Source organism: Balearica regulorum, chromosome 9, assembly GCF_011004875.1.
Source record: "Balearica regulorum gibbericeps isolate bBalReg1 chromosome 9, bBalReg1.pri, whole genome shotgun sequence".
Taxonomy (NCBI): domain Eukaryota; kingdom Metazoa; phylum Chordata; class Aves; order Gruiformes; family Gruidae; genus Balearica; species Balearica regulorum.
The window spans coordinates 2,663,684-2,677,490 of NC_046192.1; the positions used below are offsets into that span (position 1 = coordinate 2,663,684).

General features: G+C 40.8%; 1 protein-coding gene across 2 annotated transcripts in view; it reads left to right on the forward strand.

Moving 5' to 3' along the window:
* Positions 1-13,807, forward strand: part of PCCB (propionyl-CoA carboxylase subunit beta) — a 35,604-nt gene extending 21,797 nt beyond the window's left edge. For both annotated transcript variants that reach the window (XM_075760810.1, XM_075760811.1), the window contains exons 8-15: positions 327-447; positions 4,383-4,464; positions 6,238-6,361; positions 7,678-7,785; positions 10,754-10,854; positions 12,026-12,124; positions 12,331-12,424; positions 13,533-13,807. In XM_075760810.1, coding sequence (XP_075616925.1) covers positions 327-447; positions 4,383-4,464; positions 6,238-6,361; positions 7,678-7,785; positions 10,754-10,854; positions 12,026-12,124; positions 12,331-12,424; positions 13,533-13,654 — 851 coding nt within the window. In that variant the 3' untranslated portion in view covers positions 13,655-13,807. The remainder of the gene's footprint in view (positions 1-326; positions 448-4,382; positions 4,465-6,237; positions 6,362-7,677; positions 7,786-10,753; positions 10,855-12,025; positions 12,125-12,330; positions 12,425-13,532) is intronic.

Sequence of the window (13,807 nt, forward strand, 5' to 3'; positions counted from 1 at the left end):
ACAAAATAGGAAAAGTGTGGGAGAGTTCTGGGATTTGGAAGAGAAAGTGGCAAATCCACAAAGATTCTAGAAGCGAGAAGACTGTCCATTTGCAGGGCTTAACTCGAGGTGGTGTGGGGCTTTTTCTTTGTTGTCCTGTTAAGGAGGAAGTCTGATACAGCCACACGTTTTTAGCTGATCAAATTTGTTAGCTTAAAACTCCCGATTGTTAATAGCTCAGATTTAAAAAAATCTTGCTGTTACTTCTTTGTATCTTTATCAGTACATACTTGAAAATTGAAAGCTTGCAAAATAATTTCAATAACTGCTTGACTGTTTCTTTCCAGGAGTTGCACACAGAGCCTTTGAGAACGATATAGATGCTTTACTTAATCTCCGAGAGTTCTTTAATTATTTACCTCTTAGCAACCGAGATCCAGCACCGGTCCGTGAGTGCCATGATCCCAGGTAGGAGGAGACTGACTGAGATCTGTGGTCTCTGACCGCCAAATTTCGTGGCTTCTCTGGCTCAAGGAGTGTAGAGAGATGAGTGTGTTGTGCCTGGGATTTTGGCTGATAATTTTGCATTGCAGGGTGTGAATGCGGGAAGTGTTTCAACATATATGTGTACATGCATACATGCTCATTGTTAGATTTAATTTTTTTATTTTCTGAAAGCAATGTACAGAATATGGGGAAAAGTAATCTCTGTACAGATGTCACAGTCCCTTGAAACAAGCAAGTGAGGCAGAAGATAGCACGGTGAACAAAAGTGGGGAGAACTTGCCCTGCTTTGTCAGTTATGTGTCTGTTGGGTGAGTTCTGCTCACTAACGGTAGAGGTGGGGAAGCCACAAGGAAGCAAAGGAGGCAGCAAGTTTTATGTATTGGGTACTTGTCTCAGGCTCACCATGTAGTTGGCAACATAACAAAGGAAGGACTTGAGTCATTTCAAGAGGAGAAAAACGGCGACTGTCTGGACTTTTATCAGAGAATTTTTCCAAGAGATAGAGGGCCAGCCAGAGAGCCAGCCCGCAACTGTTTGAGTAGACAGCCTGGCTAGTAGTGTTAGAGAATGTCAATGGAGTAAAAGCATTTTGACCTGAGATCCAGTTGCACCCCCAGTTCAGCCCTTTCTGTAGGGAACCTGTAAGAGTGTGTCACCCTCTCCTGTATGGGAGCTGCTCCCGAATTTATTTCAGTTCTACAGATGTGTGTGATCTCTGTCTTGTGGTCCTTACACACATGAAGGTTTTAACATGTGAGTCAGGAAGGTTATCTTCTCTTCATGCTTTACTGTTCTTTGCAATGTCTTTGAAACATTTTGTTTGGGGAGGGTTTTTTTTGGATTGATATTACAAATTGCTGCTCTGGTACCTGAAATACATTGCTTACTACTAGAGAAATAAATTTGCCAGTTGCTTTTAGAGAATGGTCAGGTCAATTACTTTCTGGTCCTAATTTTTATAGGATGTTGATCTTTAGGAGTTTATTAAACTGGAAGACTGTCCTGGTTTCATAGCGACAAACCAAAGCAAATCTCTTACATTATTTGGTAAATTGGGGGGATTATCTCTGCAGTTACAGTGTTCTTTCTAAGCATTCAACAAGTTGTACTGGGATAATTACCCTCTATAGACTTGAATGTGAGATTGTAATTTCATTATAGAAACAACAGTGCATTTTCTTAATCAATGTATCTTATAATAGGCATTTTATTTCCTTGTGAGAAACTGACAGTTACGTTGCAGCTACTCATGTATAAGAGACTAGTTCTTTATTTTCTTAAGGGAGACAATCTTTTACGTGGCACCAGGTACATTATTAGAGGATCACAGTGTAATAAATGCTCAGTAATTTGTACTAAGAACTTCAATTTAGTAGCCTTTACACATGTGAAGACAGATCTATTTGTTAAATTTGCTTGGCTTTATAGCAGCATCTCCAATATTTCTCCCATTTGTGGTCTTAATGCATATACTGGTATTATTTTATCTGGACATACTGACATCTTAATAGACTCCTTTTGCTTTGAATTGATGTGTTTGATCCTTACCACTGCTCTAGTCAAAGCCTGTTCCTCTAGAGTAATTTCTTTCTTATTGCATTATGTTCACACTACAAAAAATTGCCATGAATACTGCAAATTAACATACTTTTGTCTTCATTGTTAAGTCCAGAACCTGGTGGGTTTTTTGTTTTGTTTGGTGGTGGTGGGGTTTTGTGGGGTTTTTTTTCCTCTTAGGTAGGTAGGTGCTTTGTGGTGTTGAAAAATGTCAGTCTTGTTTGCTGAAACTTGTGTCAGTTGGAGTTTTTGATGTCAGTGGCCTGGGTTCTAAAGAGTTAGCAGGTTCGTTTATAGTACCAAGCTGACTAATGGTGAGTATGTCCTCTACCTTTGAAGGGCGTGTAGTTCACTGCATTTGGTACACATCCAAAACACAGCCCCATACTAGCCACTATGAAAAAAATTAACTCTGTCTCAGCTGAAACCAGGGCATTATTCTATGGTGTGATTTTTACCTTTATGTGTCTTTTTACTATAAACGAATTTCATTTCCTCTAATGCCCAAAGTATGCATACAAATTTCTGGAGGAGGCTATTGTCAGTTCTTGGTAACCAAGTACAGTGTCAGTTTTGTACTGAATGAAAACCATTATCGATCTGGGTGAGAGTGTCTCAAGATGTTGCAGGCTTCAGATGACTGCTTTGATGATGAGCAGCAGTTCCTACTTGATAAGTGGGATCTGTAAGAAACACAGTTCTCCAACCTCTTAAGTCCAGTGACTCTACTAGCAAGCTCCAGATGTCTGGTATCTGTGATGATTTGAAGGAGATTCTGAAATTTGTGATATCTTGGGTAATATCTTCATTTTAAAGCTGTTATAATTTTACTCAGTACTCTACAGCACTGTGAATTTATGGGAGCAATAATTTCATTTTTCCACTTTCCCTATCCTTAGGATACCACAGGTAGGGGACAGAACATCCATATCTACTCAATGGACAACAGAAAGTTTTACAAACTCTTGTAGTTTGGAGTTCAGTATGTTAAACTTGCTTGCTTTCATCAGATTAAGGTTTCGTTATATCATTTTATGGAAGTATTTGCATGCAGTACTCTTAATCATGCTGAAAAAATACTTGAAAGCATTGCTGTTAGATACATGTATCAATAGAATAAAACTCTTGCTCTCCCAGCAAGGAGTTGTGCCTCTCTAGTCCTATGTGAAGGAGCACAGAGGCCGCCTGTTATTAGTTTTTGCCTGACTTTGACAAATTGCAGATCACTTTCTTCAGTTTTAAATTGGATGTCTAGAGCCTCGTGTTGTCTTGTTTTAAATGTACTAAATCATGGCATTGTTAAAATAGTAATTTAATAAGAACTCCACAGAAACACCATTTATAACATAGATGAGTATTTTTATGGAATAGCACAAATGTAATACTCCCTGAAGTCTTCTCAGTGATGACTGGGACTGTGAATGAATCCAAAGCCAGACCCAGGGAATGCTAACGTTTGTAGGTCCTTAACGAAACTAACACAATCAAAGATGGAGGTAACCAATAGTGTCAGCTGCTAACAGGAAGGCAGCATTTTTGTTAAATGTAAAGCTCCACATGAAGTGCGTCATTGTTGAGTTAAGCAGAGTAACAGTAAAGATTCTTTAAACACAGCCATTAAACTGAAGAAGCTGAGAGCTGATGTGTTTTCCCCAGCCATGAATCTCTGCTTGTTTGGTGGCAGGGGAAGTATGGAAAGGTTTCCTATGGATAAGTGTATCAAAATCACAAGCATGCAAGCGGGCAGGGGAAGGATCAGAGTTGCAAATGTGCAGCTCCTAAACTTTGTGTGCACAGCAGATCCAGGAATATGAGAGGAGACCTTGCTCTGTGGTTGGGAGAAACCATTTTGCCCGTCAGCCTGAAGGCTTGGAGCCCCTGGCTAAGCAGCTCTTCTGCTTCTGCCACTTGACCCTTCTACCGAATCGTTGTGCCCAAGGCAGTGTCCCAGTGCCTCCAGTGCCCCCTGCAGCCTGCCATTTGCAGCGTTTGCCTGTCTCTGCATTCTCTGCTGATCCTCAGCCTGTGTAGTGTCATGCTCTCCTAGTCAAGGAAGAGAACTTGTGTTTCCAAGAGATGGTTTCATGAGCAGAGGTGCCTATAGAAGAGCTGTCTCCTTCAGGAAGAGATCAGTCAGGCTTTCATCCTCCTGGTGTGTGAGGGCTCAGTGCCCTGAGGCACAACTGGCTGAGATGAAGAGGAGGCCTGTTTCTTTTCCCCCTATTTGAGAAGCAGTTTCCATGAAGTCTCAGAGAGGTGGAATTGTTTGCCTGAGTTTTTTGTCTTGGTATTCATCCGATCTGTAAATGCTGTTGCTCACACTTACTTACTTTCTGCAGCGACCGTTTGGTTCCTGAGCTGGACACAGTTGTACCAATTGAATCTACTAAAGCCTACGATATGCTGGACATCATACACTCTGTAAGTCTGGTAGTGTGAGCAGTGTTGAGCTTAATACAGATATATTATATTCTATGTGTAAATAATTGACAGAAACCAATAGAATGGCACTGAAGATGTTTTAGTCTTCACAAGTTACTATTTTAACCTGTGTAGCAGCCATGAATGAATGGACAACAAAAACTACAGGAAAATATATTTTTAGCAGATGAAAGGAGTTCTAAGATTTTGTTTTCAGGATGCATCTTCTTATGCTGCATGCCTAACTGTACAGATGGAAGATGCTGTAATTCAGTTTTCTCTCTGGGCTCAAAACACACCCCTGCTTTGAGTTCTGTCATTTGTCTTCCTCCCTACTTTGTTACGTCTGTCTTGAATTCTATCGCTTTTTTATCAAAGGTGATAAACTACCTGGAGTGCATTCAGGGATTTACCCTTCTCTGTTTATTCTGATACAGTTACAATCAGGGACAGTACAAGAATATATTTAATTACAAGTCAAGCACTCAGAAGCTTGGAAACTCCAATGTTAAAGTTGCATTAAGTGAGGCAGATCTGGGAGAGTGACAGGGAAGGAACCTTCTTCTTAGTATTTCTTAATAAAACCTGAAAGCCAGTATTGTAATGTATAAATGATGGAGGTTTTATTAAAGCAGCATAGGCAACGCTGATAATTCTCTTGCCCAAATTTGAGTACTTCTCCAGTTGTAACAACTTATTACATGATAAGCACTTGGACAGAGAACATGGTTGTAAAAGAATTTTTATCACATGAAATGGTTATAGCCCCCTGCAGAGCCCCCTGAGAGTCCAAGTTTCAAATACTAAAATTTCCAGATGCTGCTTCTACCACTCAGCTGTTGAGGGGCAGATGACCCAGGGTTCTCAGTGGCTAATGAAGCTAGGAATAACTCCGTTTCACAGGCAACACATAAATGGTGTGTGTGCGGGGGGGTCAGCTGTGTTTGTAGGACCTTTACAAATTTCTCCCTTTCACTATTTTATGTGACTGTCTCTCTCCCCACACACTCATTCAGCTAACACGTTTCAGTTTGCAGCTGGCTGCGTTTAGACTTATTTTAGTGGAGAAGGCAACCTCAGGCTATGGTTTTGATCTGTGGATTCTTCCAGTTTTCATTTCAGTACTGTCTGTTCCAAGTTAAAAGGTGGCACTGAAAAAAAACCAAAAAAACCCCAAAACCCAAACCAAAAAAACCCAGTTGAAAACACGGAATTTTAGTAGAAAACACTAGGCAGCCATGTATAGGTGTCGCTACTGCTCCACGTATCATTATGATCTCTTTTGAACGTGTGAATTTTGATTCTGTGTTATACACCAGTGGATGTCACTTTGCAGAGCACACTAGAACTTCAACCCCAGAGAGAAGTGCAGCTACCAAGGATTTGCAGTCCCAGATAGATATGTTTGATGTAGTGCAGATAAGAGTGTTTCTGCCAATAATTGTGAAAAAGGTTCTTAACATCTGATTTCAAGTTTTAATTTGTTACAGGCTAGGAAAAAAGGCTCACTACAGAGGCAGTGTCATAAAGATGTTTGTTCTCTGATGGAATGCTTAAGTGGCAGTTTTGATAATAAGTGCAGCACTAGTCACTTCCTGGTATGAAGGCTGCAAAGACAACTAAAAGTTTCCTTTTTTTTTTTTTTTAAAATTCTGCAAATGCTGAGATGTTTTAAAAGTTCTGATACTAACCTAAGTGATGTTGTGTTTGCCTATGTATATTTATATATGCACACGTCTTCATAAGCACTCTGCCTAACTCTCACCCTTGCAGATTGCGGATGAAAGGGAATTCTTTGAGATCATGCCTTCCTATGCCAGAAACATTGTTGTTGGATTTGCCAGGATGAATGGACGAACTGTTGGGATAGTGGGCAACCAACCCAAAGTAGCATCAGGTTAGAGTCCAGTGTGAAACTTTTTGCTAGTGTTTGTTTGCACCTCCTCTCCATTTTGTCTTTTTTTGGCCTTTGAGATTAACTGTTCATGTTTTGTATGGTCCTCCATTCATTCTCATTGTTTTTCTACCTCTTTCTTTGTCTTGAATCTCATTGTAATGCAGCTGCAAGGTGTTAAAACTAACTGAAAACCAGTTCATTTATTTAGCTGATCAACAAGATGATCTTGCTTACTGGTAACTAAATGTGTATCCAGCACAAGAGGAGTGGTAGGAACACATAAGCAGGGTGGGTAGAAGACCTGTTTGGCAGCAGCTGTAATTAAATGGGTTAAGCATAATATGGAAACTACATACTCTCTGCCACAGTAATAAAACTCCTAACACTCTTCTGTAGGGTGAGGAAACTTTTTTTTTCCTATAGCTAGAAAAATGCAAAGCTTTCAGACAGGTAAGCGTGGGGATCCTGACCTCAAACAATTTAGGTACAAAGGTACACTACGACACACAGCTAATAGCTAAGATCGTCCTTGTATTTTTAACCATTCAGGGAGTTTGCTTTCTCTCCTAACTAGGTAATTTCTGAAGTGACTTTCACTAATCAGGACTTTGTTTCACTACTTGTTTTTAAGGTTTGTGCCCTTTTGTTTGGGAAGATCGGATGATCCAGCGTGATGTTTTATTCTTTTAATAATCTTTACAAGACATGACTATTAAGATATTAGACAGCAGGTTTTAATATTACTTTAGTCTTCATTTGATACTCTCAACTTTAACAAACATTTTTATTGTTTCAGGTAGATGCTCTTATACAAAATGCATTTGGGTTTAATGTAATAGCACATAATATAATTCTAAATGGCACTGAAACAGAACGTAAATACTTTGCAGCATGTTTACCAAAAATGCTGATCTTTCTCAAAATAGAGAAAGCATTTTATTTTTAAATGGAGAACTCTCTAGCCTTTCAATATGACTGATCTGAAAAAATATCAGCAAAGAGAAAAATACAGAAAAATACTTCAAATTACAAGAATATAATGTGAACTGTTACTTTTTGAGATAGAAAGCCTCTAAGCACAGTGGTCAGAAAAATGAAGTAAGTGCCTGTTGAATGTAGCTTGTACTCTAATCTTAGTTCTAAACCAGCAAAACTTCATGGCAGATTATCTCCACCTTATTTCCAGATAAGCTTTTGTTTTGTTTTGAGAAGACAATACAGCTACATGGTGTGATTTCTGCCCCCCCCCCCTTGAATTACTGCCATCAACAGATCAGTGGAATGGTTAACACCTTATCCTCTTTTCTCAACTTTAGGGTGCTTAGATATAAATTCTTCTGTGAAAGGAGCCCGCTTTGTTCGGTTCTGTGATGCGTTCAACATACCTCTGATTACTTTTGTGGATGTTCCTGGATTTTTGCCAGGTAGGCCTTGCCATTATATTTCAGCTACTTGTAGGGGGTTGGGGGGTGTTAAAAACCCATTTTAAAAACTATGTGAGATGACCTTTCAGTATGTAAGTAGACTTACATAAGCTGGGTTTTAAAATGCCATTTTTTCGGACAGAAACTCTGTAATCAAAGTACAGTAGACATCACAAAAGGATATTGAAATATGGAAGAAACAGGAAAGCTGTGTCCTGCTGTCTGGAATCCCAGCACCAATTGCAAAGGTATTGATTGTGGCCTGTCAAGAAAAAAACTGCATTCCCTAGAGATGCTGTCCTTATCATAAATTGTATGGCAGTCACACTGTTTTCTTTATTACAAAGAGACTCTGTGACCCTTTAAATGCTCAGCTGTTTAGATGCTGTTTTATTTAAATGCTTATATGCTGGATACTGGTGGTAGCAGAAGGCCTTGCAAAGACTGTGGCTTCCTGAGAGGCAGTGGAAAGCAGTGCAACACGCTGTTTCTTGGCCCTCTGGATTACATGAGATTACAGGATGACATGAGAGTGCAGCACTGCTGACTCTCCTGTGGGCACGGAGGCCCCTGGTCAGAGCAGCGCTAGGAGGGCACTGTGAAGATGCATTCCAACAAAATCTGCTCAGCACTGGAGATACTGAACTAATCCAGGCTCGTGTTGCTATCCAAGCTTTGCTGCAGCAGAAAAAGTCTACCTCATCCGCCAGCTTACCTGCTGTACTTGATGCCCAAATGTGTAAAACGATGAAGCTATAGAGGGAAAAAAAAGTATGTCTTTGGTTGCCATTGATTCAGTTCTACACAACCCCCTGTCCCTGTATCTTTGGAAGCCTAGGTTCTTTCATGCTCCAAGACGTTTTTCAGATAAAAACACCCATGACTTAGTAGCTTTGGGTAAATCAGTAAGGAAAGGTCTAAGGTTAGGGGTTTTTTCAGCATAGGCTATGTGAGCAGTTAGTGTTAAAATTGACCTATTAGAAAACAGGTTGTATGAGGAATATAAATGTTCTACTGACAAACATGCAAAGTCTTTCATACAGTTGACTATAAGGTTAAAACTGTTGTGTAAAACAAGGTTTACCTCAAGGCTTCTACAGCTATCAAAGCATCAAAATGTCACTAGTCAACATTCCATTTATTGTTTTAATACAACGTACGTTGCATGTTTTAATGAAGAGGCAATACAGAAGGCATTAACAGAACCTTTCTCTTCTCTTGCCCTCTCACCTCTCTCTACAGCTGTAGACACACCCTCCTCGCTGAGGTGGACTGAGAAGCAGCTTAGTTCACTTCAGGGATCTAGATTTGGGCAGTTGCTGAGGATTCAAGAACAAAGCTATTTCCCTGTAGCCAGTGAAAAGTAGTGACTTCATATTGCATAATAGAATGTTGGTTTGGAAGGAGATAAATGGAAGATAAATAAAAGTAGAGAAAGGTAGACAGGAAATTTGAGGCTTGAGAGTGGTCCTAAACTGTTGTATTTTTAAGGAGTTTGGCAAGATTAGTACATTAGTGTTAGAAATTTCAGATTAAGTAATAAATTCTGAGGGTATTGATCACCTCGTTTCCCTCTTCAGTAGAGAAGAAAGAATCTGTCACACCAGCTCAGAGGTGTACAAAACATCTTGCAGTTTTAGTGACCCAAACGCTTTAAATAGCCCCCAATGTCATAGGTACGCACAGAGATGACACTTAAGGCATTCATACCCTGTAGCTGGATAAAAAAACCCCCATATTTATAACAAGTTTGGGACTGAATCTATGTCCAGAAAAGAGTTTTATGTTAATTTGCCATGGGTGACAGTGTAAATAGCTCCATTCAACTGTTATTTCAACTTACACTTGAAGCATTTGAAGTGACTGGCTATTCTAAGTGTGAATTAGAAACTAAGGCTGTGAGCAGATTACAGGGTCTGTGAGTGCTTCCCAGCTTCTGGGTCAAGGTTGAGCATCCCAGCTGTGTGTCTTGGGAGAGGCAGGTGTGGTGTTCTGATGGCTGCTGCTGGGAAGGGTCTGCAGGCTCCACAAGTGCCACGGTCTGCAGGGAAATACAAGAACCAAAAGTGAAATTGCAGTTGAGAACAGACATTTGTAAGTGTAGGCATAAATTACTAGACACTCAAATTACACTTGAGAGGAAGCATTAAAGTCAAGCCACCAAACAGGCCACCAAGTGAGTTATTAAAAAAAAAAAAAATCTCACAAAAGAATTTTTACTTAAAATCTTACTTTTTTTTTTTAAAAAAAAAATCCATTAACCTCTTAAGAGTACTTTGGGATCTTTTTATCTCAGGCGCTAACAGCAAAAGACAGCTGGAAAGTAATTGTAGAGTTGCATCCAGTGGTCTGAAATTCAGAAATCCTAGAAATAAAGTACACAGGATTGCTGTTTCCAAGTCAGCCAGGACCGTGTTTGGCACAGAACGGTGTTGAACATCCTGTAACATGGATGACTTGCATTCGTATCTGCTGCATGTGACCATTCTCCAGCAGCACCTGGAGGCTCTGTCTTTTAAGGTCCATCGCCTTGAGCTTGCTTGAAGGAGACGTGGATAGGTCTTTGGTATGGTAGCCAAGCTGCCTTTCAGTGTGCCCTAAAAAAAAGGGGGTTTGGAAGAGCGGGTTTCTGAGGAAGTGAATCTAGGTTGTGTTTTTTCACTGCTAGTCACATTTGGAGTCTTGAAAGTGATGTAACTGTGTTTTGTTCCTAGGATGATACCATCTGGTGAGTGGTCTAGTTCTGTGACCTTACACAGAAATACATGCTGCTTTTGGCAAGTGATTTTTCATGGAGTTGCTCAGCATCTTATGGAGAACATTGCCTGGATATTACCTTCTCCTGAATATCAACATGCCTCTGGGTGGTGTTAGGTTTGCTGCCGGTCATGGACGATGACAATTGCCAAATGGCACATGTGGTTTTTGTGAATTCTCTGGAGTGAAAAAAATTATTTGTCATTTGTAGGTACAGCTCAGGAGTATGGTGGTATCATACGTCACGGTGCCAAACTACTGTTTGCCTTTGCAGAAGCAACTGTGCCTAAAATTACTATCATCACCAGAAAAGTAAGTTGGCATAATTCCATGTGTTCTCTTTGAGTTCCTGTTTTCACTAGTAGCAATTTTAGTTATGTGAAGCTGTGTCCATCTGTCCCACTTCTGCTTTCTCTCCTTGTCACATTTGTCCCATTTGGTAATACCATGTCAGGTTACAAAAGGCCATTTCTTCTACTCTCAGACTGTTACCTCAGTTCCTTCATTCCTTTTGTCTCTGCACTCATCTAAAATCGCATGTTTGTGCTCGTTGCTTTTTCCCTGGAACGCCTTCAGTCAAATATTTGTCCTCCATCACCCAGCTTGCCTCACTGAGGACATGCCATCTGTCTGCACACAGCAAATCCTTGCGATCGTCTTTTTCTATTCTTGCCACTTCAGTCTCCTTTTCCAAAACCAGTGCTGATTATCTTTCTTCTGCTGTGGCTGCAGATGTAATGCTCACACGGTGTCTCTTCTTCCATGTACTTTTGCTATAGTCTACTTAATTTTCTTCCATTTTTCTATAAGGTACCTGACACCATAAGCTCCAGAGACTTTCTGGGTCCTAAAGGCTTAGCCTTTTCCTTCCTGGTCTGCCCCTCCTCATTGTTTTTCTGATAGGCTTTTGACTTATCATGGCAAAAATAAAAAAGACCTTTCCCTTTTTCTGTCCCTCTGCCATCTCTGATTCTCCTGAGTATTGCTATCCTTTACTTCCCAAGCTTGCAGCCTTGCTGTAGTTTTCAGTAATGCCTTGAAACAGACTCTACTGCAGTTTGCTCTGCAGTTCTGCAGTATCTCTTCATCACTGCTGTCTGGACCACTTCCAGTACCGGCATGGAGCACTGCAGAGCCCAAGTGCTGCATTCCCTGCCCAGGAGATTGCAGAAGCACGCTGACTGGTTGGTTTGTGTGCAGGTTGAGGCCCAGTGGTCCAGTACGTGCCAGTTCCTCTTTATCTGCCATCAAGAATAGTCTTAAGATACCAGCAGCCCCCTTCCTTGCTCTTTGTGGTTCTAGTTGGAGAGAGGGCTAGTCTTTAGGAGATTGTTGTAGCAAAATGGAGATGCTCATACTCTTTTCAGATAAAATTTAGTGCCACTTGCTTGTCATTGGAATAGTAGAAGCTGCAAGAGGAGTGTAGGCTATTGCTGCTGTGAGGTCACTCCATGCTAATTAATCCCTTGGTTTTTTGTTCCAGGCCTATGGGGGTGCCTATGATGTGATGAGCTCAAAGCATCTAAGAGGAGATGTGAATTATGCCTGGCCTACCGCAGAGGTGGCAGTGATGGGTGCAAAGGTAAACCCAGGCTGACTCTCTCACTGGTGTGCGGCAGCCATCAGTGGCTTCACAGTGGCACAGAGGTGGCCTGGCAAGATGAGGACAACTGGCGTTGTCCCCGAAGCAGCTTACGTACTGGGTGGGGCAAGGGGCTGGTAAAGCAGACAGCTTTCCTCTGTACCGGCTGAATTACTGTCACTGACCTGTAGGCTTTATCTTTCTAGGGTGCTGTCCAGATCATTTTCAGAGGAAAAGAGGCAGATGCCGAGGCAGAATATGTGGATAAGTTTGCAAACCCCTTTCCGGCAGCCATGAGAGGTATGGTTGTCTCACACATTGTGTCCCCCCATTTGTATTTGCCGTTGCGCATAAATAACTTATTAGCGAAGAGCTGGATAGCTACGAATTTATCTAGGCAAGACATTTGTATCTGAGTCAGAAAGATGATGTTTAACCGTAGCTTGTGCATGTGAAGGAAAAACCACATCTAGGCAAAAATCATATCCTCAGTTGGAAAGAGACTGGTGAGATGTGGGGACTGCGCTGAAAAGTGTATTTTCAATTTTGTAGATAGTAGAAAGCATCTCCAAACTCCTCAGACTTTTCTTTAAAAGTACCTGTGCTTTGATAATCTATTGGACAGTCCTAGATGCAGAGACCAGTGGCCATAAGAAAGGGTCGGAGTCTAGTTCAGGTCAGTGATGTTCCCCAGGGCCTTCTGGAGTAAGTTTTTCAACCATTCTTACTTCTGAATCTTACTTCTAGCTTTGAAGCATTTACTGTGCTCTAGAAGGTAATTCTGTGGCCTCTAGAGCCAGCTTTCTGTTTCCATAGCTGGCTTACTCTATTGATTGGGTTTTGTACTTCATTTAAATCCCGTTAATAGTGCCACAGAGCTGGGAAGACTTAGCCAAGCTGTTTCCACCACAACCAATATGTACAGTATTGCTCTCTCTGGTTTTGCAGTAGACTTATCTATCAATCACTGCTGTTTGAGCCAGGAAAAAAAACCCAGGCACCTGCACGTGCCAAGTCAGGGGATGTCTCTGCTAGTCAACACTTCTGAACCCATAAATCAGACTCATAGTAGTAGATTGACGGGGATGGTACATCTAAACCAGCAGTAACAGGTGCAGTACTCACATGAGTAAAGCTGCCTCCTTAACAGGTTGTGAACTTGCTTGTGAACTTGTGCAAGAATTGAAAAAGCAATTTTTTTTCTGAATTAAAAACTATTGACATTGGAATATTTTGTTTTCAGTCTATTTAAAATTATTTTCTTCAGGTTATTTGCAACTTGTGAACTGTTCTTTTCAAACATTTTTGATGTTTTGATTTTGCTAATATACATTACAACCTAGGTGTAGAAGGCTGAGATAGAAACGCTTCATGGTTGCTCATGGGGGTTTTTCTGTCTGTTTTACAGGGTTTGTTGATGATATCATCCAACCTTCGAGCACCCGCATGCGCATCTGCCATGACCTAGATGTGCTGGCTAGTAAAACACAGTCCAGTCCGTGGAAGAAACATGCTAATATCCCACTGTGAGTGTGAGGAGGGGCTTGGCCATGCTGGAAGACATGGCAGTGTTCTGAACACAAATAATCTCTGTTTAAGTGGAGGTCTGCTTTGCAATGGAAATAATTCTTTTCATTTTGATTTTGCTAATGACCATCAATAAATCATAGTATGTATCTTATA